Raw genomic sequence first — 26,789 nt, forward strand, 5'->3', positions numbered from 1 at the left:
TAGAGGAATAATAAAGGTACACAAACTGATTAAAGATTTAAGTAATAAATAAACAAAAGAAAATACGTTACATAGTAAAGGAAGGGATAAAGGACAATTAAATTATCATATGGATGTCCTGGCAAGGTATATATTCGATGCGCATACATAAATCCAAACATATATAATTACAGTTCTTGTGTTTCATTAGCATATTTGTATTTCCTTTTGACTTCTTAGAACACTCCGGTTGCTATGACAATCAGATTTATTATTTATGAGTTGAAAATTTTGAAAAGTGGCAAATAAATACTGATTAAATGGTAAGATGCATCTAGATACTAATGATAATTCTGAAAGAACGGATGAAACATATTTAAATACATTTGCTAAAAAAAATGAAAAAAAAAGAAAAAGAAATGAAAATGATGAGTCAGGAAACTTAAGTGAAAACAATAATCATGGAGAGAACTACGAAGAAGATATGATCCAAATTAACAACGATTTTGTTGTAAATGGTTTAGAAATATATGATAATAATTTATTACTTGATATGGACAATACTAAACAAAATGAAGTTGAAAAAGAAAGAAGTGACAAAATTAGTCATAATAAAAAAAATACAAAATTAATGAGAATAAGTACCGATTTAAATAACAATCCTAGTGATATACAAAATGAATTGGACATATTAGATTCAAGTAAAAATAGTTCAGTTTCATTTTTTTCAAGAAAAACAAGAACAAGTAAAAAAAAAAATAATAATAATTTATCTGAAAGAAAAGAAGGAAGTAGTAGTAGCAGAAATAATAGTGATGATTCCGATTGGTTAGAAGATATAATTAAAGATAAAGAAAAGGGAAGTGCTAAAAAAAGTCGCAATAAAAATGTGAATAAAACCCCTAGACGAGCATCAAATAAAAATGATACACAAGAATTATATGATGAGGGTTTAGAAAATAGTGTATTTAATATTAGTGTATTGGAAGATGTAGACATAAAAAGTTTTTATGGAACTACAGGGAAGATTATAAAATTGAGGATACGTAATTTTTTAAATCATGAAAATTTAGAATTATCTTTTAATTGTTATAAAAATATAATTATTGGAAAAAATGGAAGAGGTAAAAGTGCGATAGCTCAAGCTGTAGCTGTTGGTTTAGGTAGCCAAGGAAAAAATGCAGGTCGAGATACAAGTATAGCTAATTATATAAAAGATTATGATAAAACAAAAAAAAATTTAATTTGTCATATAGAAATATTTTTATCAAATTCAGGTCCTAATTCATTTAAAAGAAATTTATATGGAGATATATTAGTTGTAAAAAGAATTATATCTTCTCATAGTAGTAAATTTTATATTTATGGACTTAACTATTTTAATCGAAGATCTGGTTTAATGTATCCCACATCTGATGATACACCAAAACGGATTCATTCGATTAATAATGCATTAGAGAACCCATCTATTTTAGATGCAAGTTATAATTCAGTAGGAGAAATAACAGAACAAAATAGAGAAGCAATATTTAAGCAAGTACAAAAACGTGCATATATAGAAAACTATCTTAATGTAATAAAATTAAATATAAAAAGTCCATGTGTATATTTAGATCAAGAAAAAGGTAAAATGTTTTTCAGTAATATTAGTGAAAAAGGATTATATAAATTTTTTATGTCATCTGTTGGGTTAGATATTGTAGAAGAAGAAATTGAAAAAGAAACTAGTTTATTGGAAGAATGTGAAAAACAGATAAAACAAAAAGAAGTTTTATTAGCACCACAAGTAGAAGAATTAAATAATATAAAAAAAAGAAATGATTTATTAGTATATGAATTTAAAAAATTAAAACAATATGATAATGGTTATAAGGTTTTTGTATTTTATGAGCTATTAAAAAATACAATACTTCTTTTTAATGAATATTTAAAATCAGAAAATTTAAAAAATGAAAAAGTAATAAATAATATAGAAAATCAAATGTGTAATCTTGCTATAAAAAATGAATATATTAAAGAAGAATTAAAAAATTTAATAGAGATGGATAATAATGTCTATAAATATGTTATAAAGAATATGAAAAAAATAAATAAATATGATAGTATGCTAAATGAATTAGAAGATTTAAAAAATTGTTATATAAATCAAAAAGAAAGTACACTAAACGATTTAAATATGCTAAACAAAAGAAAAGAAAATAGTAATTTATTAAAAGAACATTTGAATAAATATGAACAGCAAATGAATTCTTTAAATGAAAAAATGGCAAATGAAAAAAAAAAAGAAAAAGATTTACAAATAGAAATTAGTCAAAAAGAAAATAAAATTTATGATTTAGAATATTCTATAAAAAAAATACAAAATAGAATTGAAGAAATTGATAAGCAAATAGACATAATTACTAGTCAAGCTACTGAAATACAAAAAATTAAAAATATTCATATTAAAAAAAAAATGTATATATATGGTTATGATATATATTCAATTTGGAATAATATAAAACATGTATATAAAATTATTAATAAATCAGAAAAAGATTATTTTCCAATTCCAGAAGAATGGCAACTAACCAATAATGTATCTAAAAATTATGGAAAAAATGAAAGTGCATTTAAATATGAACCTATTGGACCTATTGGTGAATATATAAAAATGAATGATCTAGCTAAAAATGATAAAATTCTTTCTATAATTGAAAAACATCTTGGTGATATATTTTATTCATGGCTAGTCAGCTGTTATGAAGATAAAAATAATCTAATAAAAGCTAGTAATTTTGGAAAAGGAAATATAAAAAATTTAAATATAATAGTTACAAATTCATTCAAACATATAAATCGTAAAAGTTTATTACAAAATATTGAATATTTTCTGAACAAAATTAATGGAAATACAATATATTCATATTTAAATATAGATTTACTTCCTACATCTTTATTATTTTATCTCTATGATAATTTTAAAATTGCTCAGACATTAATTTGCAATGATTCAAGTGAAGTACAAGAAATATTAAATACAAATAATAAAAGAAATATAAAATCTATTTATGTTGTTAATGAATATGTTTTAGTTAAAGTGATGGGTAATGGTGGGTTACACTATCAGCCATTTAAAGAAGAGAATTATAGAGCTCCAGTTTTTTTAAATTTAGAAAAAAATGAAAATAATAATTCATATAATAAGGAAAATAATCAAAATGGTAAAGACAAGGGAGATAGTAGTGGACTAACAAAAGAAGAACAACTAAAAGAGTTAAAAAATGAAAAAATGGAAAAAAGAGATGAAATTGGTGTTACATCTAAAAAGATATTATCATATAAAAATGTGATAGAAAAATTAAATGAATCTATAAAAAAATGTAAACTTTCACAAGATGAATTAACTTATCAAATAAAAAATGTTGATGAACTTATACAGAATCATGATAAAATATTTTCTGAACAATTAGATGCAAAAATTAATGAAATAGATGAAAATACTAACCAAATTATTGAATACATAAATGTAATTGAAAATAAAAAAAAAAATGCAGAAAATTTTACAAATTTTCATACATATTTTTTATCTACACATATAGATTATTTAAAAAGAAAAAAAAAAAAAATGAATAATATGGCAGAAGAATTCGATAATTTAAATGAAATATTAACTAAACTTGAAAAAGATAAATTAAAAAATGATGAAGTATGTATAAAAAATAAACAAAAATTTATAGCATCTTTAAATAAATTACATTCTATATATTTTGAAACATTAAATGCAAATTGTGTCCTTGAAAATGTTTTTCTAAATAATCCATTTTTAATATTAAAAGATAGAACCTCAAATGTAGAAATTGAAAATGCTGTTATCGAAAAAAAAGTAAATAATAAAAATGATGAACTTAAAAAAGGAACAGAGAAAAATAATATAATCATAAATATGGATGAAAATATAAATGACAATCCTGAATTAGCTTTATCAATAAATGACAATCCTGAGTTGCCTTTACCAATAAATGACAATCCTAAATTGTCTTCACCAATAAATGACAAAAATGTTAGTAATAATTATGAAGATGCATATATTGATATTCGATTTACAACAAAAAATCCTGTACGGAATGAGTTTGAAAAGGAATCATTTTCTGTCCCTATTCCACTATCTTGTCTAAGCTCATTCAATAAAATGTTTGTTATATCTAAAGGTGATGAAAGCAACGAAGATGGAAATATAGACAATCAAAATTCAAATAAAATAAATGAAAATCTGACTAATTTGAATGATAAAGATAAAGAAGGGGAAATAGCAGATATAATAAATTTAGAAAAATATGTTAAAAATATTTTATATGATATAATAAATCCTGCTAAAGGAAATGAAATTATTTCTAGCCAAAATGATGAATGTCAAAATAATCAAATAGAAGATGAAATAAATAATTTATGGAATAATAATCAAGTAGAAGACGAAATAAATAATTTATGGAATAATAATCAAATAAATATAGAAGGAAAAAAATATTCTGATATTTTATGGAAAAAAAGATGTGAAAAAAAAATAGAAATAACTGAAATACTTAAAAAACATGGTTTTAATACTAATGAATCAACAGATAATTCAATGAATATTTTTTTTAATAATTTAATTGATCAATATACCAATGAAGAAAAATCTTTCAACATTCAAATGAAACAAATATCAGATTTAAAAAAAAATTATGATATGCATTTATCTAATATTAAACTAAGAAAAGTTAAATATTCTAATGTTTTAAATAAAACAAAAGAACAAATTACTGACCATTTTATAAGTATATTAAAAAGTATGAATAATTATAAAGGGAAAATTGAATTTGATGATATTAAAAAAGTTATAAAAGTTATGGTATCAATAAATCAAGATTCATCTAATAATACATTTATGGAAATATCTTCTTTATCTGGTGGAGAAAGATCAACTATACAAATGGCTCTTTTAGCCTCTATGTCACTAACAGAAAGTTCGTCTTTCCATATGTTTGATGAGCTTGATGTTTACATGGATGAGCTTACTCGGGTTAAGAAGTAAGATATGAAAGAAGCAGTAATATACCCATTTTATCCTTACGAATGGCAATTGTAAAGTAAATCATTTTTCTTTTCTTTCTTTGTAGCATGCAACAGTTTTGCAAATTCATTGAAAGCAGTGGGAATAAGCAGTACTTCTTCATAACACCCCACATTGAAATAACAGAGCTCTTTTTAGGTAAGTCCCAAAAATTATTCAAAATTTTATCCATATTTTGTGTGTATATTTCTAATCATTACTTATACGTGACAAATTGATGCTATTTTTTTGCAGAGGAGGCAAAGGAAAAAAAAGCTAAAATCTTTAGTTTGTCATAAATAATGTAATTTTTTTATTTTTTTTTTTCGTTTTAATTTTTTTTATGTATTTTTAATGTTTTAAATGGCTTATTTTAAACAAACCCAATACAATACATTTTAAGAAGCTATTGCATACTCTTAAGCATTGTTGTATTATTGCATGGTCATGGCTTGTTATTGCTCATGTTTACATATTATAATTATATATTTGGGCAATATATATGTGTGCGTATTTTTTTATTTGTGTGTTTATCACATAAAACAGTTGTATAATTTAGATTATTTTGAAAAAAATTATATATTAATGTTATACAAAAAATACGAGAAAAAAAAATTATAATAATAGGTAAATAGGTAAATGTGTAAGCAAGGACAATATGCATTAATAAGCTTGCCCTTATTAAAAACTAAAATAAAATGGCATGAATATGCATATATAGACGGGCATTTACAAGAGGCATAAACAACAAAAAGAAATTATGAAAAATGTTTAATACCATATATAATAACACTTATAAATATGCTCTTGTTTCATTCACATAGATATATATATATATATGGACATCTTTAATTGTTTCTCGAATTAATAGTCATATAACAAATTAAAGAATATTTTATATGTGTTTTTTTTGTTGAAGCAATAAAGGAATTATAAATTTTAAAAGATTTTACGAATAATTTTAAAAGAAATAATGAAGCGACGAAAAATAAAAAGATAGGGAAATGAAAACAACAATAGAAAATGACAAAAATGAAAGGAAATATAATTTAATTACTTAACTCAAAAAGATACTAAAAATTTTGTTATACTTAAATAAGTTAAGATGTACAAATATGGATTCACATTAATGTCTACATACAATATATATACTTTTCAAAAAACTGTAATATGATTTATATTTTTATTATAATTTTTTTTATTGCATATAGTAACAATTTTTATATGTGCTATCATTTATTTCATAAATTTCATTATTATAAGATTGGATAATATTATCGTTGTGTGTGTTATTATTATTTTCATATTTGTAATGCTTATTTAAATTTGTATTATTGTTTATTATTTGAGAACTATCATTGTTTGTCGTGTTCATATTATGATGTGCATTTGGTAAATAATTCGAAATTTTATCTTGATTTTGTTTTATATATCTATGTGTTTCATTATTTAAGTGACCATTATAATTGTTAATAATATGATGGCTTTGAGTATTTTTTATACCATTTAATGGTTGCGAACTTTTTAGAAAATTTGTTGTTTTATTTTGGGTTTGAGGTAGCTGTAATTTTTTTTTTTTTGATATTAAAGAAGAATTACTTCGTACTCTTTCATTTGTTTCGACATTAAAACTGTTAATCACATTAATGGGATTATTTTGCATATTATTTATAAAATGTGTATTATAATTATTACTGTTATTATGTATATTGTTAGTATTGTTTATGTTATTTCCCATAAGATCATTATTATTTCTTGAATTGTTTTCTATATTATTACTGTACATACCTCCATTTTTATCAATATAATCATTATTATTTGTATTTTTCGAATTGTTTATACGTGAATTATAATGTGATAAAGCATTAAATGCCATTGCATTATAAAGTTTTTCTTTATATTCTTCAGTACAATTTCTTAATTGTGAATATTGCTCTTCGATATTTGTAAATATTGAATCTTCTTTTAAATCAACATTATGGATATCATTTTCATATGAATTGTCTTCTATTTTATTTTGATTTTCATCATAAATATTTTCGGATATATTTTGTTCTGGGTTAAAAGTGGTTTCATTCATAACAGGAAAATTTTTATTATTTTTATGTTTTCTTGAATTTATATAAGTTGAAAAAAATAAAATAAGTTTTAATTTTGCAATTAATCCAAGGGCAGCCAACACATATAATCTTTTAAATTTATCTTTTTCATCTTCAAGCATATGTTCATAATTTTGTAGATTTATTCTTAAATAAGACAATTGTGATGAAATACCATCAACTAAACCTTCTATAAAATTTACATTTTTTAATTCACACATAATATTTTCACTTGTATTTTGATAATTAAGGGCTTCCAATTCCCAATCTTTTATAAAATTTCCATCGATTTGAGGTATTAATGATTCTTTTAACTTTAACAAAATTTGAATTTTTTCTTTAAAATTTATTAAAGCCATTGCTTATAATTTTTTTTTTTTGTATGAACAGTTCAGAAAAAATAGCTATACAGGTAGCTTTTTTATTTTTTTTTTTATTTTTTTTACAATTTTGATAATGTTATTTTTGTATATAATTATTTATATATATTTTTTTTTGAACGTTCTGTTGCATTTATTATATTAGTCCTATGCACCCTTTTAATTTTTTTTACAATTTTTACTACTAATATATATAACAGTTACAAAATATTTTATAAATTAAAATAATTTACATAGTCTTTAATAACAAAACAAGTACATATTTAAATGCACATTGCCGATTGGTGGAAAATTTATATTTATATGGTTACAACATATATAGTATCTATAATTATCCATGCATATATATAAATATATGTAATATATACTTTTGTTTTTTTGGGGTGTTATCTATTTTTTTTCAATTAAATAATTTTTTTGAAAAAAAATGAAACATATTATATTTATATAAGGCGTGACGAAAAAAAAAGTAAATAATCTATAAAACAAATATTACACAATTTGTTACATTATTAAAAGTGCTTAGTAAAATGCCTTTACAAAAAAACAATTTAAAAAAAAATGACATAAAAACAGTTTAAGCACAAACACATGTAAATTTTTAAAATGTTTACTTTGAACAGAATAAACACAAGAAAAAAATATGAAATTTAATCATATTAAATAACAAAAAAGGAGAGAGGGGGGAAAGTAAAAATTTTAAGGAAAAGTTAAGAAAACTATAAAAGTAAAATAGGGAAAAGAAGTGGAAATAAATGAAGAATGACAAAAAAAAAATGTCAAAATATTATGATCTAATATTATTAAAATAAATAAAATAAAAATTTAATCGTCTTAAAAATTTACAGCAATATATATAGTAAAAGAAATATGCAACGTCATAATATTATAAAACATCAAAAATGTGTAAATTAATAAATGCATGAATAAATAAATAATTATATATATTTGTTAAAATAATTTTCGAAAAAAATATTTCTTTACTTATTGAAAATCATAAATTTTCATTTTTTTCTATTAGTTTATCAAATTATAATTTTATTAGTAAAGTAGAAGGTACACATTATATATAGTACACGCACATTTTATATATCTAAGAAAATTAAGATTTTTGGCTGATTTTAAAGAATTATTCATATAATTAATAACCTAATAAATCTACTTTTTTTGTTTATTTATCCATTTCTAGACCGTCACATAATTATGTAGTTACTGTCCATTTATTGTTATAAGTTTAGTTTGTTTGATTTTTCTTTGCCTTTTTTCAATACACTTTAGTCTTTCACAACCTTAATACTACTTATATATTTCACCCACTTATTCTTTATGTTTTTTTCACTTTAATATGATCAATAAGCTTACCAAATTATGGACCCAGGTTTTTATTTTTGTAAAATAAATAAGTTTATACACATTTATATAGAATAAGAACAAATGAATAATGACAAAACATAAAGGTGTTGTGACAAATAATATTATAAAAATGGATTTGTATTAAACCGTGTTACTTTGTTAATGGTCTTTAAATATATAGGCATATATTTTATCTATTTGGTTTATTCTTTACTATATATTTCGATATGCAAATATTAGGGAAAATAATAATTACACATTATACAGTTCTTTATAATTTTTTATGATTTTATACTTTAGCATATGGTTATGTTTGTCAACAAGTTTTACTTTGTAAAGTCATATGGATGTGTAGAGTATGAATTATATAAGTTTATCTTTCTTTTTTTTCGAGAACAATTAATTAAAAGTGTGATCTTACAAAAAGATTGAAACAATATTGACGTGTGTGTTTCACTAAATATGTATATCAGTTTGTGGGAATGTATATATTAAAAATAATGGAAATAAATAGGGGTATATATTTATTAATATTATGTAACAATTTTTATGTAAAAAATAATAATATTTCTTAAAATTGTGTAAATATATATCATTGTTAAAGTTCATTTTATACAAATAAACTATTTTGGTGTTATTATGACTAAAATATTTTCGCTGATATTTTTCAAGCACTCTTGATAAGGTTAATAAAAAGGGCACTAAAAAATTGGTATAAAGAAAAAAGGGAAAAAATATTTTTTCAAAATAATTTTGAGAAATTTACCCAAACTTCAATTAATTTTATATGTCATATTTTCAGAAAAATAAATATTTATCAATTTGATTTATGTTTCACTATACTTCGAATTGGGACTACAAAAATAGTGGAGAATAGTTTGCGAATAATTTTGTAAGCCTTATAATTTGGGCAGAGATAGAAGATATTTGTGAGGGTATAGTAACTGTGTATCAATTTTTTATTTTTTATTTTTACTTTTCTTGTTTTCTTTCCGTTTTCACTACCCAACTTGATGGAAAAAAGTAGGCGGTATATTTCAAATGAATTTCTGGAGGAGTTTGAAGAGAATGAACATAATATAATATTGATAAAAAAAAAGATTAATGAATATTCTTTCAAATTAAACAATGAAAATGAGATGCATGCAAATCAGTCGATTTATTGTGGTATTGGTGGTATATTATATATGGACATAGTATTATATGAATATAATAATGATTATATATATTTAGAATTTGGTAATAATATAATAAAAAGAATAAATAGATATACTTGTAAGAATTGTATAAGTTTTTTAGAAGGTAATATAGGGGTAGTTAGTTTATCATGTGTTTTAAATAAGTATATAGAAAATGATAAGGGTGTAGATATAAATATAAAAGGTTTAATTCAAAACTTAAAAGATAATTCAAAAGAATTATTACAAATAAATAGTAATTGTGAATTATTATATGGAAAAAGTGGATATATATATTCTCTATTATTTTGTAAAAATACATGGATAAATACAAAATTCAAATTTTTTATATTAAAAAATTTATATAATATAATGAATTCAATATTTGAATATGGTTTAACAGAAGGTGAAAAAAATTATAGTAATACATTCCTTAGTTTATATTTTGAATGGCATAAACAAATATATTTAGGTAGTGCCCATGGTTATGCAGGTATATTTTTAATACTATATAAACTTATATTATTTTTATTTAATCACATTGATGATTTGTCTATATCGTTAATTTTATGCTATAACAATGAAGTGGTAGATTTAAACAATTTAGACAAAAATGAAATGAACAAATGTAAAAATGTCGTTATTTCAAAACTTAATGAAAATATAAAACTTATATATAAAGTAGTAGATGAAATATTACAATTTTATTTAACCGATGAATATAATGTTTATTCATCAGTTCGAAGAAAACAAAAAAGTCAAGAAATAAGTTACACAATTGATAATGGTAATAATTTTGTAAAAAAAAAAGAACAACTAATTCAATGGTGTCATGGAAATGTAGGATTTATTATCCTTTTAATTGAATTATTAAAATATAAATATGTACCAATTAATTTTAAAGAAAAATATAATCAAAAATTTTTAGAAAAAATGGGATTATTAATTTGGGAGAAAGGATTATTATATAAAGGATTTGGTTTATGTCATGGTATATCAGGTAATGGAATTGTTTTTTTATATTTATATAATTTAACTAATGATAAAAAATGGTATAATATGGCATTAAAATATGGTCTTTTTTGTATAAAATATTTTGACAAATTTTATAATATTCCTGATAGACCTAATTCTTTATATGAGGGTTATGCAGGTCTAGTTGTTTTTTTATCATTTATTGTGAACCCTCATTTGGCGTACTTTCTTGGATATGATTTTCCAAACAATTTGATTTCTACTGATGTGTGAATGTTGCTTTATTTTGTTTACATATATATATCTGCTTATTATGCTTTTCATTTCTTGTTACATATATTTTTTTTCTAAAAATTTATACCTTTGCAATAAAACGCAATTTTAATTATGTTTAAAAAATATAAACCCGAGGGAACTAAAAATGGTTTGTATTTAAAGTAATAAAATAAGAATGAGGGTTTCATTTTTCCATACTTAATAAGAAACACTCGATACTTCCATTTGTGCCAGCAACGGATAAGTACACTTTACGGTCGTAATTTTGTTGATTATTTTCATCAATTTTTAAAATATTTTTTTTTTTAACCACTAAATAGTTTAAGCATGAAACGTCATAAACCGCCATTTTGAATTTTTTGAAACTAGACAGGGCAATAACATGCTTATTTTTGTCTTCATTTTTATTTTCATTTTCATTGCCTAATTTTTTGACGCTCCATTTATTCATTTTCCATATGGATATGTACTGATCCCATGATGTTGTTATGACAAAGTTTGAGAAATTTACTATTGACCTAATTGATGAATAATGTGAATTTGGCATATTTGTATTTTGTAAAATAAAAATTCTAAATCGTTTTTGTATATTAGAATTGTTAGTCATGTCTTGATTAATTTTGATAGTACTAGTTTCATTTTTTATAATTTCAAAATCTTTTATTTTATCTTTAATTTTTATAGTAAGTATATTAATAGATTGATCATCTCCACATGTAAAAATATGTAAAATATTATTTTTTTTTTTAATAGATATTTTATTAATTCCATTTTGATGTACTTTTATTTTTTTAAGTAAATCCATTTTATCTTCTTCAACATGATAAATATAAACATGTCCATTATTTAGTCCGGAAACTAATATATTATGCATTTTGTTATCACTCCATTTTTTTTTTTTTTTTTTTTTAACGAGAAGGTGTAACTCATTTGGGTCTAACTTTTGTGTCACATCACTTGGAATGTTACTGCTTGTTTCTATATTTGATTCAGTATGTAGATTGTTTTGCACGTCATTTAATTTGTGGTTCATGCTTTGTACTTCTTTTAGTTTGTGGCTTATTCTTTGTACTTCTTTTAGTTTGTGGCTTATTCTTTGTACTTCTTTTAGTTTGTGGCTAGAATTTTTTTTATTAGTAAAAATGCTGGCTAGACTAATTGAGAGTATTGTGCTGTGTAAGTTGTAAGAACTTGTTAAGGTTGCACGCTTTTGAATTTTTGAAAAAACGATATTTTTATATATTTTAAATTCATATATACCATTATTATATCTAAATATATGACCCATAGATGTTCCAATAAATATATCAAAATGAATAACATAATTATTTTCTGTTTGATCTGATATTTGATAAGTTCCTTCAACACATAAAAATCGAAGATTACTCGAAAAAATTGGAACTTTTAATTTTTCTATATGATATATAATTGGAATTTTATTATTATTTATAAAAATATAAAAAAGGTTGATAGAATTTTTTGCTCCAACACTTGCTAAAAATCGAAGATTTTGAAAATTATAAAATGAATTTTTTAAAAAACAGATAGAAAAAATTGGCTCATTATGATTGTAGACATTTTGAACTACCTCAATTCGGTGTCGCAAATAACTTTTGCGATCATATTTATTTTTAGAATTCATTTTAAGATCTTTTTTAGGGTCTAGTACAGACGGTTTCGATTCTTGGCTTTGTTTAATTAGCTTGGTAAATAAAATTTTGATAGTCCCATCCTCTGAGCAGGTAACAAAATAATTTTTGTTTATCCATAGAATGGAAGAAATACTTTTAGTATGAAAATCTGAATTTATATAAATTTGATTGTATGGTATAATATTTGATTTATTTTGATTCAAGTCTTTAAAATAAAAAAATATATTTTTATCTTTACAAAAACAAAAGGAAAATGTTTTCATCAAATTATTTGTATATCTCATAAAAATACTTAAAGGCCTTCTAAAACCTCCACATTCTACTGATATATATTCAATTTTATTTTTTAAATCGTATAAAACAAATTTTTTTTCCTTAAAGCAGCAAACAACCATATTATGGATATTGTCTTCTTGAGAGCAAGTTGTGTTATAAGGAGGGTTAGAGTCTTCCCCCTTTGTAGTATTGATAAACATTGGAATTAATTTATAAATAGAGGAATAATATGGAATTTTAATCAAACATAATTTATATAATGTATATATTTTATTTTTATATAATTGATATTTTATTATATTTCCATTTTGGCCACAAGAATAAATGAATCCATCAATTATTTTGATGTCAAACACTTTTCTATTACCATGTACTCGTAACTTGTCTTTATATTTAATAGTAATATTTTCAAAATCATATATTCTTTTTTTTTCATATATTTGGATAGGAATTTTTAAATAGATAATAAAAATACAACCATACTCATCACCTAAAAATATTATAATATTCAAACTATTTAGAGATTCTTTTTTTGTTTGTTTTTCTCTTAATGCATAATTAAAGGATATTATTTTGGATTTTTTATTTTTCACATCTATAAATGTTTCAGATATTTCAAAAAAGTTTATTTTTCCATCTTCATTTTGTATTCCAAAAAATTTTATATTTCCTGTATGATCAAATGTTGTTAGTAAAAAGTTCGAGACAATATTTTTCACTTTATGTCGTTCAGAATCTGATTCTATTTCATTATTGTACATGACCATGTAAAATGTAGAGTTATCAGATGTTGCATTGTTAAAGTTGGAGAGGTCTTGTTTTGTGTTATTAGATGCACTTTTTTTTAAGTTCAAATATAAGATATCCACTATATTTTGATATTCATTAGATGATATAATTTTGTTGTAACTTAAAGTAGATAGGGGAATTAGATTGATGTCACTTACTCGATGCGAAAAACATTTAAAATATTTTGAAAAAATAATATTTGAATTGTATAGATTATTATTTGATAAAAATAGAAAAGAAGAATATCCATTACTAAATCCAAGAGAAATATAATTTAATCCATAAAAAGTTAAACATGTTAATAAACAATTTTTATCTTCTATTTTATGTAACAATGTTAATCTATTTTTTATTTGGCTAGCTTTTAAAATATATATTTTTCCAAAATTTGTACAAATTATAATATTAGTCATATTTATATGATTTATAGATCTAACCCAATCATTTGTTTTTTCTAATTCTTTATTTAAACTTTCATCTAAAAAATTTATCATATTTTTTTTTTTTAAAAATTGGTCATCATAGTAACAAAGATTTGAGGTTTGTTCAGAAGTTTGTTCTGATTTATTTTCATTATTACCTTCTTCATTTGTGATAGGATTTATTTTTGAATTATTTTTTATTAATTTATAAAAAGAAATAAAATGTACAGAACCATTATCAAATCCTGAAAGTAAGATCCTATAAGTTGGATTAAATAAAATAAATCGGATTGACCCTGAGCATGTGCTTGAATATTTGAAAGAAATTCCAGTTTGTCTACATACATTTTTATTATTTAAATCATTTGATTTTATTTTATTTTTTAATTCATATATAATACATGTTGAATCTTCACTACAAGTAACAAAATAAATTTTGTTTTTATGTTTACACATTTCTATATTCCATACTCTAGCATCATGTCCAATTAATACTGTATTTATTTTATAATATAACAAAAAATTAGTAGACTCATTTTGATTAAACTTATTATTATAATTTATTTCTGTCAGTTCTTCATTATATTCTCTTTTTATTTTTCTATTATTTTTTTCGCTTATTAATTTCGACCAAATTATACCCTCTCTATCATCAGATACTGAACCAAGATACTTTGATTTTTTGAAAAATTTCACTTTAAATATGATACCTCTATGTCCTTTTAATTCTTGATAATGATCTAGTGAAATAATACTCTTTTCTTTTTCATTTTTTTTAAATTTTTTTTCAATTTTTATACTCCATAGTAATACCTTATTGAAGGGTGTGCCTCCCGCTATTATAACTTTATAATCTTTTTTTTTTTTTTTTATATAAATATCGGCACAATATAATAAAAATATATCATTGAATTTCCATTTTTGTAAGATCATACGTTTGTATATGTCTAATAGTATAGCAGATCCATTACTTAAGCATATAATTAGGGTATAATCTTTTTTGTTAGTACAATTTAAAAACTTTATGTTTAATATCCATTTGTTTAGGCAGTACTTAGATAGCAGTTTTAAAGTGCACTTATAATTGCTTATGCATAATTTGTAGGCATATATTTTATGTACCCCATGACAAATTAATATGCCTCTATTTTCATCATATTTTTTATAAATCAATCCATATATATTACTACTATTTGAAACTGCATATTCTAATAGTATATCTTTATTTATTATATTTATTACTTTTATAATATTACCAAAAGATATGCATACTAGATTGGAGTTCAAAAGGTGTATACATTTTACCCCATGGTTAGCACAAATCCTTTTTATGCTATTCATTTTGTCTTCATCATAAAGTTATACTTTGTTATTATGCTTTATTTTTTGGCTTTATATTTATACTATTTATTGCGCTTTTTGTGTTAATCCCTTCATTCGAACTTAATTTTGTAAAATAAAATAATCACATAATTTTTAAATGTTTTTTTTTCCTTACAAAGTTATAGAAGGGTTACAATATAAATACTATTTTCTTTATATGCTATATCAATAAAATTAAAAAAGTAAAATATTAAAACAAATTAGTGTATGCTCATGTGGCATAGTCAAGCATATACTGCTTGATGAGAATCACTAAACAACTCTCTATGAATCAGTTGTTTTTTTTTTTTAAAAAATAATATATTTTTATATGATAAAATGTAGAACTAAAAAAATGAATATATCGATGTTGTTTTTTTTCCACATGTTTGGTTATTATTTTTGCGTGACATGATACAAAATTAATTTTATATTTTTAAAATATGAGAGTTATTTATATATATATTTTTTTTTTTTTAAAGCAACAAAATTCTACAAATACAATATTGGAAAAAATTAATTATATAACTAAAAATCGGAATAAGCAAATAGTCAAATGTATGTATACAATCATTTTCAAAAAAAAAGAATGCATAATAAGATGCATCTTCAAATTAATAAAATGAGCATATTTATTGGTTAATACAAAATTAAAAAAAAAAAATATAAATAATTTTAATCCAAATTCATGCAAAAGTATGAGCACGTTTTTATGAGCCAGATTATATAGCTACATAAATATGATTATCTATTAAGGTTAATATTATAATTTTTTTATAATCCATTTTTAAGATAGTGTATGAGAATTCCTGCAGCCACTGACACATTAAGTGAGTTTGTCATCTCATGCATTGGTAAGGAGACCCTGTAAAAAAGTGAATAAACAAAAAAAAAAAAGTAAATAAATAGAAAAGTTACGAAAATGATGGAGAGAAAAATGGTAGTTTGGGTTTACGGTTTTGCAAAAGAGAAAATGTCCTTGTGAGGGCCTGTTGATTCATTTCCTAAAATAAGACATATTCCTTGATTAGTTATATTTTTTAAAAAAGATTGTGGTGTCATACCATTTGTGTGTGCAACAATTGGAACTAAATTATTTAATTCACAAAATTTATTTAATTCATTATATGATCCAACATTGTAAGGAATAAATAAATGTTTCCCATTAGTTATATCCATAACTTGATGGTTATATGGATCTACTGTATTATTAATATAAAATATAAAATCAATATTCATTGAATATGCTATATTTAATATTTTCCCAAGGTTATATGCATATCTAATTCGATCTAATGCTAATAAAAATTTTATTTTTTTTTCTGTTTTGGTATTTTCTATATTTGGAATTTTTACTATAGCTACAGAATCATAATTTTTATCTTTTATAAATTTTAATGAATCTAAAAATATATAATTTAATATATCATTATTTACATAATATAGTTTATTACATTTATCTTTGAAATATTTTAAGAATGTTTTTGAATTAGATAAAACAACTTCCATGTTTAAATTATGATCTCTTGATAAACTCATAATTGTTTTTGTACCTTTAACAAAAAATGCATTATTTTTTTTTCTAAAATTACTTTTTTTTCTTAATCGTATTATATATTTCATAAGTTTTGATCTTTTTGAAATACTTAAATATTCATTATTTTCTTCATTTTTTTTTATATAGTCTATTTTTTTTTGTTCTTCTTTAGCAACTTTCTTATATACCTCACTTTGTTCAATCCCAATCCAGTGTGGGTTTAAACTCGAATCAGTTGAAGTTAGTTCATCTTTATTTGATTCATTATTTTCATTAAGGGTACTAAATAATGAAACAATTTTACTATTAAAATGAAATACACTATGATTATTTTTTATGCTGTTACCCAATTTGTGGTGAATATCAAAAAAGGGAAATGAACAAATATATTTATTACTTCCTACATATCTCCTTATTATATTTACTGAAATGTTCATTTTTTTTTATTCTCTTTTTTACTGATATAATGAGATATGAAATAAGTATGCATAAGCTCTCTATCTATATCATTTTATGCTTCATATATCAGGTCAGAAATTAAAGTAACATTTTTTATATCTTTAAAGGTTTATCTATATATATATATACTTTACTTTAGTAAAACATGAGCCAGCAAAATGAATGATCAAATGTGTTTTATAAAATTCTTATATACCTTTTCCTATATATAATACTTAATAATATATGAGAAACAGTTGGACCTCTTTCCCATATTTATATTTGCATTATAGTCTGAAAATGTCTTTTAATAATATTTAAAAAAAAAGAAAAATCGAATTATTTTATAAGAAATAAAGATATGATGAAAAGTATTAAGGATATTTGTGAAAAACAAAATTTATGTCGTTACATATGTGCATAGGTAAATTATCTTTGCTACAAGTGGCATAGAAAAAAACAAATGTTAAAAAGTTGCGGTATTTTTTAAATAATATAATATTTTGGAAAAAAAAAATAAATAAAAAAATTAACATAACCTATTAGAAATACCGATCATATTACTGATATTGTAGCATTGAAAATGTTCTTTTATTTTTCTCTTTTTTATTGCCCACAAAAATATAAATAAAATTAGAGCAATGCGATTTTAGCTATATATTTTTTTATTCTTTTTTAAAATATCACTAATGATTTATTTCACCACCCCTTTATAAACATCCATTTTTTGTAACACAATGAAAGAAAAATTACGGGATTATGAATAGGGATAGGGCTGAAAAATATACACATTATTTATGCATATAATTTTACATTGGGAAATGTTGCTTTTAAAATTGTTATCACTTCTTTTAGTAATTAGTTTGAAGTGTTTAATGGCACATCGAATTAACCCCCATTTTCAAAGCCTTTTCTTGCATACACAATTAAGTTCAAAAAGTAATAATGGCAATATAATAAAACACAAGAGAGATATTTCATTGCATGCGGTCCCAAAGAAAAAAAGTTCCCATAGAGATACCAGGAGAAGAAAAGTAGCATGGATGAAAAAAAACCCAGCTAAATTATATAGGGTAAGTTTTTATATTTAAATTAATGAAAATAAGCGAATTTTTAGATTATTTGAATTTTAAATGGGAATAAGCAATTGTATATTAAGAAGTTAAATTATTCCCATGCATATTTAGGAATATGAAATTGAGGCTATCTTAATAAGGGCCTTATATATATGCATAAAGTTATGTGTTTATTTATTGTTCACTATATATTGATATTTGTTTCAACTCCTTACATTTGCAGACTAGTTCTTATGATATGGACGAAATAATGAGGTACACTGACAGGAAGCTAACATCACATTATACAACCCGAGATAGTTGGTTAAATCTTCCTTCCACAACATTAATAAACGATTTTTTTCTGTTCAGAGAAATAAGAAACTAAAAAGTGTGAACAAAAATGTTTATAAAATATGCTTAGATATCTCTATATGGACTATAAAATTTTACAAACACACGTATGTGTGTAATAATATATTTGTAAGAACACAAAGAGGATTAAAATATAATTTATTTGCAAAACTACAAATATTTATACATGATTATTATTCAAAATAATTGCTTAAGTGAACATGTATGAAATAAGGTAAAAAATGTTTAAAGGACTTAAAATAATTTATTATGAGAAATAAAATAAAAAAATTGGCATTAAATAAAATATGCATTTATTTATGCATATTATAATGTGTGAATAGGGAAAAAAGTTACAAGTATTTTATAGAATAATTCTTATGTTTTCCTTTTTTGTTTTTTTTTTTTACACATTATATGGCTTATTTAGTAATAAATTTTAAAACAGCTATTTTTTTGTGCATTATTTATATACATATTATATATGTATTTTTTTTTTACGTGTACATAATTTTTTATTTAAATTATGGCTAAGTGGCTGTTGTTTAAATATGTACATATAAATATAGTGTTGTTTACAACATTTTTTTTTTTTTTACTTAAAAAAAACAGCCATTTGGCAATTTTTGTTAATAATATTTTTTTTTTCCCATATTTGTTAATAATTTTTCATTAATATTAACAAAATGGTATTTTTTTATTTTGAAATATATTTGAAAATATGTAAATAAATATATAGAAATTGATAAAACGAGTTTTTTAACATAAAGAAATTCAAGTTATATATAAAATTTAAAATTAGTTATTAAAATATAAATTCAAAAATTAGGCGTAACATTTTTTCTTTTATTCGGATATGAAAAAAATATATTTGTGTGTATTATTGTTTTAACCATTTCGTTTAATATTCGATATAGAAAAATATTATATACATCACGAAGGTACTTTGTTTTGCTCGTCTATTTATCCGTTGTTTTGTTTGTTTATTTATTTTAAACTATAAAAATAAAATTTTTGTTAAATTTGTTTTGAAAAATAATATATATATTGTAATTTCCGAAAATTTACTTGTTTTATTTTTTTTTTGTTTTTTTTAAATTGAAGGGGTCATGTTGTAATGTGCACACATGCATAAATTAGAAAATTTTAACTTTTAGAATTAGCTATATTATGTGAAAATTTAAACAATTAATATATATATATGTGTGAATTTTTTTTATATAGAAGAAATTATCTTCAAAACCAATCGAAATTAGTCATTTTCTAAAATAAATTATTATATTTGTATACATAGATTTATTCTTCCAAGTTTTGTGAAATTACGTATAAAATTTAATTTTTATGTGTAATAGTGTATTAATATTGAAGTAGTTAAAATAAAAAAAAAAATTAATAAAATAATAAACGGTTTTAATTATAACAAGATGTGTTCTACACCCAATAAATTAGCCTGTTGCTCTGGCGACAACGTTTTTGATCCTACCCCAAATGAAAATGATCAATACCCACAAATAGTAAATAAGCATTTACCATCAAAAGTTTTAGAGCCAATTATTCAAAATAAAATTATTGAAGTTCCTAAAGAGGTATATTTAGAAAAGATAGTAGAAGTTCCTCAAATAAAAACTGTTGAAAGAATAGTAGAAGAAATAAGACCAGTTGTTAAGTACAAAAATATTTATAAAACCAAAACAGTTTATGTTGAAAAAATAAAAAATGTTGATAAAATAATTTATGAAGAAAAAATTATTGAAGTTCCCCAAATTAAAACTATTGAAAAGGTTGTCGAAGTACCAGTATATGTAGACAGAGAAAGAATTATTCATGTACCAAAATATATGATTGTTGAAAAAGTTATACCTGTATTAAAAACAACAAAAAAAGAAACCATTAAAGAAATTCCTGAAATAAATTGCCCAGATATTGATATAACAGAAGAAGTCGAAGTAGAAGAAGAACAACAAGTTGAAGAATTAAAAGAAAATGAAACCGTAACTGTTTCCAATGATAATGATGCTGAAGTATTAAATAATTTACATTTCGAAAACATGAACTCACAAATAATGATGACTATGGGATCTACTGAAGATACAACTGTTGATACAATACGTGAAGACAATTATTGTGGAACCGTAAATTGTAAATTTATACCACCCTTTGGCGATTTCCCACAAATGCGATCATCAATGTGTAAAGGATTCCCAGAACGAGAAAAACGTTTTTCAAATATGAATATATACGCAACAAAAGATAATTCTCTTCCTAAAATAAGAATTTCAAAAACTCCAAATGTAGTTCAAAGAGGATTTTATTGTAATTAGATTTAAGAAGGTATTCATGGTGTTATATATACATTTAATTTTTGCGGTTAATGTGGTCGAAGTTTTGATTTATATAAAGATATATTTGCATTGGTTTTCATTCTTTGTTGTTACTTGATTTTTTCTTATTCCTTTTTGAATAAGACATGCAATTTTTTTTTTCCGGGGCTGTCTAATAGCTATGACAACATGACGTTTTAAAAATATGTGAATAATAATTAATTAAAAATATATAAATTATAAAAATTAAAACTAAAATACAAACTCCGAAGAACTTTAAATTGTATTTTATATTTTTTAGTGAGACCATATATTTAGCTGCTTTTATAACATATATATATATGCAATATTTTTTGGGGGTTCAAAACCATATATAATGTATTAAAATGATGGTGTTAATTTTTTGATATATAAATATTATGGATAATATTTATAATTAATATTTGTGCTTTTTAAAATATATTATTTTTACACTTTAATAATAATATGCATTATATATGTACATATTTTTCCGATTAAAGCTTTATTTTTTATTTTTATGTTCTGTTATAATTTCAGTTTTTTTTAAAAAACGTTTACAATACTATCGGAAATTATTATATTGTCAACACACATATATCTATATTTATTTTGTGTATGTGTTCGATTTTTTCCAATTTTTGTAAGAATAAGTGTAATACTTCAAGCAATGTATTACTAAATAAATTTTGGCTAGCTTTGATATGTTTTTATTTATTTGTTAGGTATTGAGATAGGGGGATAGTTTATTTATACACTAAATTTTATGAGTGCAACATTATTATTACTATTTGTTTTTTATGCCTATATAGTTTATGAGGTATGTGTGCGTTTATTTTTTTTATATACATTTTTTAGCTCAACTCTTGTGGAATTATAAAATAGTATAGAATGCTGTCTATTAATAAGTCATTTGAGAATGTGATAATATGGGTATATTTTTTCAGTCATTTTTCAATATTTTCGAATATTTTTTGATTGGTTATGCTAAATGAAATAAAAAAAATAAACCTTTTAGTAAAAAATGGGTAATCCCAAGAAAATAGGAACTTATGATGTCATAAAAACAATTGGACGTGGATCATTTGGAATTGTTACAGCAGTTAAAAATGAACAAGGGGAAATGTATGTTTATAAAATAAGTATGACATTATTTTTTATTAGCTGTGATAAAATTAGAAATAAAAATATCCTTTTAATTTATACCATATTATAAACAATTAATAATTATTATTTTTTTTTTTGAAGATTTGTTGTTAAGCAGCTAGACATATCATGCATGAATTATAAGGAAAAGATGAATGTAATAAGCGAGTTAAAGGTATTACTAATTTTTTTGCTATAATCTTATTTATATACTTATAAATGGGTAGACCAAACCTGCATGTTTTTCATTTTTCTGTATATACTATATAGTGTGCACACACATACACATTCGATAATTTTCTTTTTTCATGCATACCAATGTGTAAACAAAAAGGCTCTAATTGAAGTATCAACACATCCATTTATTGTCAAATATAAAGAGGCATTTATTGAAGACGGAACTTTATGTGTCGCTATGGATTATTGTTCAAGTAAAAATAGTTTATTTAAAATTTTTTTTTTCATCCATTTTTTTATCCATTTTTTTTCGTCAATTTTTTTCACTTCTTATGTATTGAAGAGGGAGATTTGAAAAGATATATAAAAAGGGCAAAAGAAATGAAGACAATTATTCCTGAAAATAAAATTAGAAGATGGTTGTTACAGATAATTACAGCAATAAAATTTATACACGACAAAAAGCTTATCCATCGAGGTATTTTTAAAATGTTTTATTAATACAAATGATAGTTGAATGTATTTTTAAGTAGTAGTATGGTTTACGATTTACATCTTTGCTTTTTCCATCCATTTTTATATACCCATAATATATATGCTATATATGATTAATATTTTTTTAAGATTTAAAATGTAATAATATATTTTTGGATGAAAATGAAAAAGCTAAGATTGGAGATTTTGGGTTAGCAAAGCTTTTAGAAAAAACAGATCAAACAAACACACTATGTGGGACTATTGGTTATATGGCCCCAGAAGTTTGCAAAGTAAATTTTAAATTAATATTTTTACAAACATTTATACATAAAAATGTATTTATCCATGAGCCATTAATGTAGACAAATTTTATGTTGAAATTGACTTATTCTTTCATTTTAATATTTATAATTTATATTTTCTTTTTAAAGAACATACCATATAGCTACGCAGCAGATATATGGTCTATAGGAGTAATCCTATATGAGCTTATTGCATTAAGACATCCATTCAAATCAAAAAATGGAAATATGCTTTCAATTGTTCAGAAGGTTTGCGAAGAGCAGGTATAACAAAATAGTGAAAAAAAATGAAAAAAAAAAATTGAAAAAAGTGATGATATACTTACAAATGAGACAAAAAAAATAAAATGTATACTTAATTTATAGCCGGATCCACTTCCAAATATTTATTCCAAGGATTTGCGAAATTTGTGTTACTGGATGATGGCCAAATGTTCTGAAAAAAGACCAACAGTCTATGATATTATTGGGACTGAATATTTTCAGGATGAAGTAAATTTATTGAAAAATGAAATTATCCAAGGAAAAAAAAAGTAAATAATATTTTTTGATAAAAATAAGAAATAGACAAATTTTTTTTTTATAAGACCTATGTAGGGTCATTTAAAAGAGTGTATATAATTTATAAGATATGATTCTTTTTGGGATAAATTTAAAGTATTCCATTTATAGAAAGGAATATAAATATTAATAAAACCTAAATTTGATGTAATAAATTTTTTAAATTGTGTATTATAATTTTCTTTTAAATAATAATGTAAATTATTTGTAGTTATATTGTCTTGATCAATTTGTAAATTATAGTGTGTTCGTCCATTAAACTCAATTGCAAACAAATTATAGTAATCTATATTATTTTTATTTTTTTTAAAAATTAATAATATATCAATTAAAATATTTTGTTTAGTTATATATTCATATATTATTGAGTGCTCATTAAATTTTTTTTTTAAAATATTATATATACTATATTGATTATAAAAAAAATTGTTATTTTTAGTATCACCAACTTTGGTCATATTCATTTTATAAAAATTTAATAAAAAATTTATTTCTTTTAATAAATAAGTAAAATCATTTGATAATCTATTTGAGTAAGTATAATAGACATTTTTGTTATTAAAATTAATTTTAACAATTTCGATTATTTCCTTTTGATCATCTCTTAAATGTTTAATAAAATTATTTATCACTATATTCCATCCCAATAATGTGTAATAATTTTTATGTAATAAAGGTGTAGACATTTTTGATATATCATCATTATGATTTTGGTGAGTATTATAAGATATGTCAAAAGTAATAGGGATTGTTTTATATTTTTTTAAAAGGCTTATATATGAATTAATAAGGGAAAAATCAAATAAACCAATAATAGACGAAAAAAAAAAAAGGTTAAAAATGTCTTGTGGATTTTTGGTGAGAATATGTTCTTTACAATATTTATATACATATATAATATCATCATCCTTTTCTAATAATGTTAATAATTTTAAGTAATTAAAACATGTGTTTCCTTTGTATATATCATATGTATTTTTATTTTTTTTTAAGGTTTGAATAAAATTTTCTACAATACCTTTATGAACAATTTTGGAATAATACATGATGTTAATAACTTTAAATAGGGAAATAATATGAAGATTTTTATTTTCTGTTTCATTTTTTATTTGTTTCATAAAATAATTCAAAAAATTTAGTATAACACTCTCAATTATTATCCCATTTTTTGTTTTATTGTATAAAAAATTTAAAATATGTTCAAAATGTTCATAACTAATAGAATAAAAATTAATATTTTTAAATATGGTGATAGTTAGATTTATTTTGTTAATAAATATTTGATGGTACTTTAATTTGTATAGTTCTTCATAATGGTAGCTAAAATTAAATTTGTCTTTTTCGTTTATTATTATGTTGGTGTTATTTTGGCTTTTTAAAATTTTTGCATTTTCCATATAATTTTGGCTAGTTGAATATAAATATAAAAAGTTTAATTTTGGATAAATATTAGTATCTTTTTTGCCTTTTCGATTTTTGTGTAATTTAAAAAAAAAGTTAAAAAAGCGTTCACAACTTTTTAATATCAACAAATATTTCTTTATGTCATATAGAGAGAGATATTTGGACAACGAGGAGATACATGTATTAAAAATGAATAAATAGGATGTGTGCAATTCTCGAATATTATATTCTATAGATAAATTATTTTCTAAAACATAATTTGGAAAGATTATCGATGCATTTTCAATGGCATTTTTATTTTCACAATTTCCTATGTCCTTTTTTTTTGGATATAAATTATCACTTATTATTTCTAGGTTACTTATTTTTTCATAAATAGATAGCCATTTATTTTCATCAACTTTAATATTTTTCAAAAAATAAGATATTCTGACTAAATTTATATGAACATTTTTAATATTTGGCTTGTCATCATGTATAATATTAAAATGAAATAAATTACAATTATTTATTCGGTCTTCTTGTATACATTTTTGAAAATATAAAACTAAACTTTCTACTTTTTGTTTTTCAATTTGTATTATATTTTTTTTGGAATAACCTTTTTCTCGTTTAATAATATTAAAGACCATATGTGTCCAGATCTTTGGTTTTATCATAGTGAACTTTTTTTGTGCGTATGCACACAACCTTCTTAAGAATTAAAAATTAACAAGTCCAAAAAATTAAAATTGGATAAGTTAAATAAATTTATGAACGTTCATAATAAAATGTAAATATTTTTTTTTTGTTCATATTTTTTTGGTCATATTTTTTTTTAGCTAGCTAAATTTATTATATAAATATTAACCCTTATATAATTGGTACTTCTCTATTTTCATAAAACATGGATAAAATTTTTATTTTTTCATTCTACACTTTTTTTATAATTTTTAATTATTATATTTTCGAATTCGTCATTTTTGGAACATCTACACATTTTTTCAGGCTTTCTACAATATCATGATGTTTCTTTAGTTTCTCCTTTGGTAGGTTTTTATAAATTAGAGAAGGCTTTCCCTAGTCAGATTGTTCCATTATATTTTTCCTTTATTTTTTAGAGGATTTTCCCTTCTTTTTTTACGATGTTTTCCTTCTTTTTTTACGGTAATTTCCCTTCTTTTTTTTTGCTTTCTTAAAAATACAAT

General features: G+C 22.1%; 9 protein-coding genes across 9 annotated transcripts; 5 read left to right on the forward strand and 4 right to left on the reverse strand.

The window, feature by feature from the left end:
- Positions 1–307: 307 nt before the first annotated feature.
- Positions 308–5,349, forward strand: PVVCY_1204070 (structural maintenance of chromosomes protein 6, putative; the record flags this gene model as incomplete). Its single annotated transcript, XM_008625416.1, has 3 exons — positions 308–5,028; positions 5,118–5,209; positions 5,306–5,349. The coding sequence occupies 3 exons, from the start codon at positions 308–310 to the stop codon at positions 5,347–5,349; spliced, it is 4,857 nt and encodes a 1,618-aa protein (XP_008623638.1).
- An 899-nt stretch (positions 5,350–6,248) lies between these two features.
- On the reverse strand, positions 6,249–7,508 carry PVVCY_1204080 (conserved Plasmodium protein, unknown function; the record flags this gene model as incomplete). Its single annotated transcript, XM_008625417.1, has 1 exon — positions 6,249–7,508. One exon carries the CDS (start codon positions 7,506–7,508, stop codon positions 6,249–6,251), a length of 1,260 nt encoding a protein of 419 aa, XP_008623639.1.
- Positions 7,509–9,895: 2,387 nt separating this feature from the next.
- On the forward strand, positions 9,896–11,308 carry PVVCY_1204090 (G-protein coupled receptor, putative; the record flags this gene model as incomplete). The annotated part of the gene is made up of 1 exon (XM_008625418.1): positions 9,896–11,308. One exon carries the CDS (start codon positions 9,896–9,898, stop codon positions 11,306–11,308), a length of 1,413 nt encoding a protein of 470 aa, XP_008623640.1.
- Positions 11,309–11,495: 187 nt separating this feature from the next.
- On the reverse strand, positions 11,496–15,791 carry PVVCY_1204100 (WD repeat-containing protein, putative; the record flags this gene model as incomplete). Its single annotated transcript, XM_008625419.1, has 1 exon — positions 11,496–15,791. The coding sequence occupies one exon, from the start codon at positions 15,789–15,791 to the stop codon at positions 11,496–11,498; it is 4,296 nt and encodes a 1,431-aa protein (XP_008623641.1).
- Positions 15,792–16,586: 795 nt separating this feature from the next.
- PVVCY_1204110 (RNA methyltransferase, putative) lies at positions 16,587–17,786 on the reverse strand (the record flags this gene model as incomplete). Its single annotated transcript, XM_008625420.1, has 2 exons — positions 16,587–16,677; positions 16,768–17,786. The coding sequence occupies 2 exons, from the start codon at positions 17,784–17,786 to the stop codon at positions 16,587–16,589; spliced, it is 1,110 nt and encodes a 369-aa protein (XP_008623642.1).
- A 798-nt stretch (positions 17,787–18,584) lies between these two features.
- On the forward strand, positions 18,585–19,230 carry PVVCY_1204120 (conserved Plasmodium protein, unknown function; the record flags this gene model as incomplete). The annotated part of the gene is made up of 2 exons (XM_008625421.2): positions 18,585–18,860; positions 19,087–19,230. 2 exons carry the CDS (start codon positions 18,585–18,587, stop codon positions 19,228–19,230), a joined length of 420 nt encoding a protein of 139 aa, XP_008623643.2.
- Positions 19,231–20,620: 1,390 nt separating this feature from the next.
- On the forward strand, positions 20,621–21,517 carry PVVCY_1204130 (inner membrane complex protein 1g, putative; the record flags this gene model as incomplete). The annotated part of the gene is made up of 1 exon (XM_008625422.1): positions 20,621–21,517. The coding sequence occupies one exon, from the start codon at positions 20,621–20,623 to the stop codon at positions 21,515–21,517; it is 897 nt and encodes a 298-aa protein (XP_008623644.1).
- A 1,042-nt stretch (positions 21,518–22,559) lies between these two features.
- Positions 22,560–24,174, forward strand: PVVCY_1204140 (NIMA related kinase 2, putative; the record flags this gene model as incomplete). Its single annotated transcript, XM_008625423.1, has 7 exons — positions 22,560–22,660; positions 22,784–22,856; positions 23,016–23,112; positions 23,202–23,336; positions 23,483–23,625; positions 23,767–23,901; positions 24,004–24,174. The coding sequence occupies 7 exons, from the start codon at positions 22,560–22,562 to the stop codon at positions 24,172–24,174; spliced, it is 855 nt and encodes a 284-aa protein (XP_008623645.1).
- A 62-nt stretch (positions 24,175–24,236) lies between these two features.
- Positions 24,237–26,261, reverse strand: PVVCY_1204150 (RAP protein, putative; the record flags this gene model as incomplete). The annotated part of the gene is made up of 1 exon (XM_008625424.1): positions 24,237–26,261. One exon carries the CDS (start codon positions 26,259–26,261, stop codon positions 24,237–24,239), a length of 2,025 nt encoding a protein of 674 aa, XP_008623646.1.
- Between the last annotated feature and the right edge of the window lie 528 nt (positions 26,262–26,789).

This window comes from Plasmodium vinckei (assembly GCF_900681995.1).
Source record: "Plasmodium vinckei vinckei genome assembly, chromosome: PVVCY_12".
NCBI lineage: Eukaryota > Apicomplexa > Aconoidasida > Haemosporida > Plasmodiidae > Plasmodium > Plasmodium vinckei.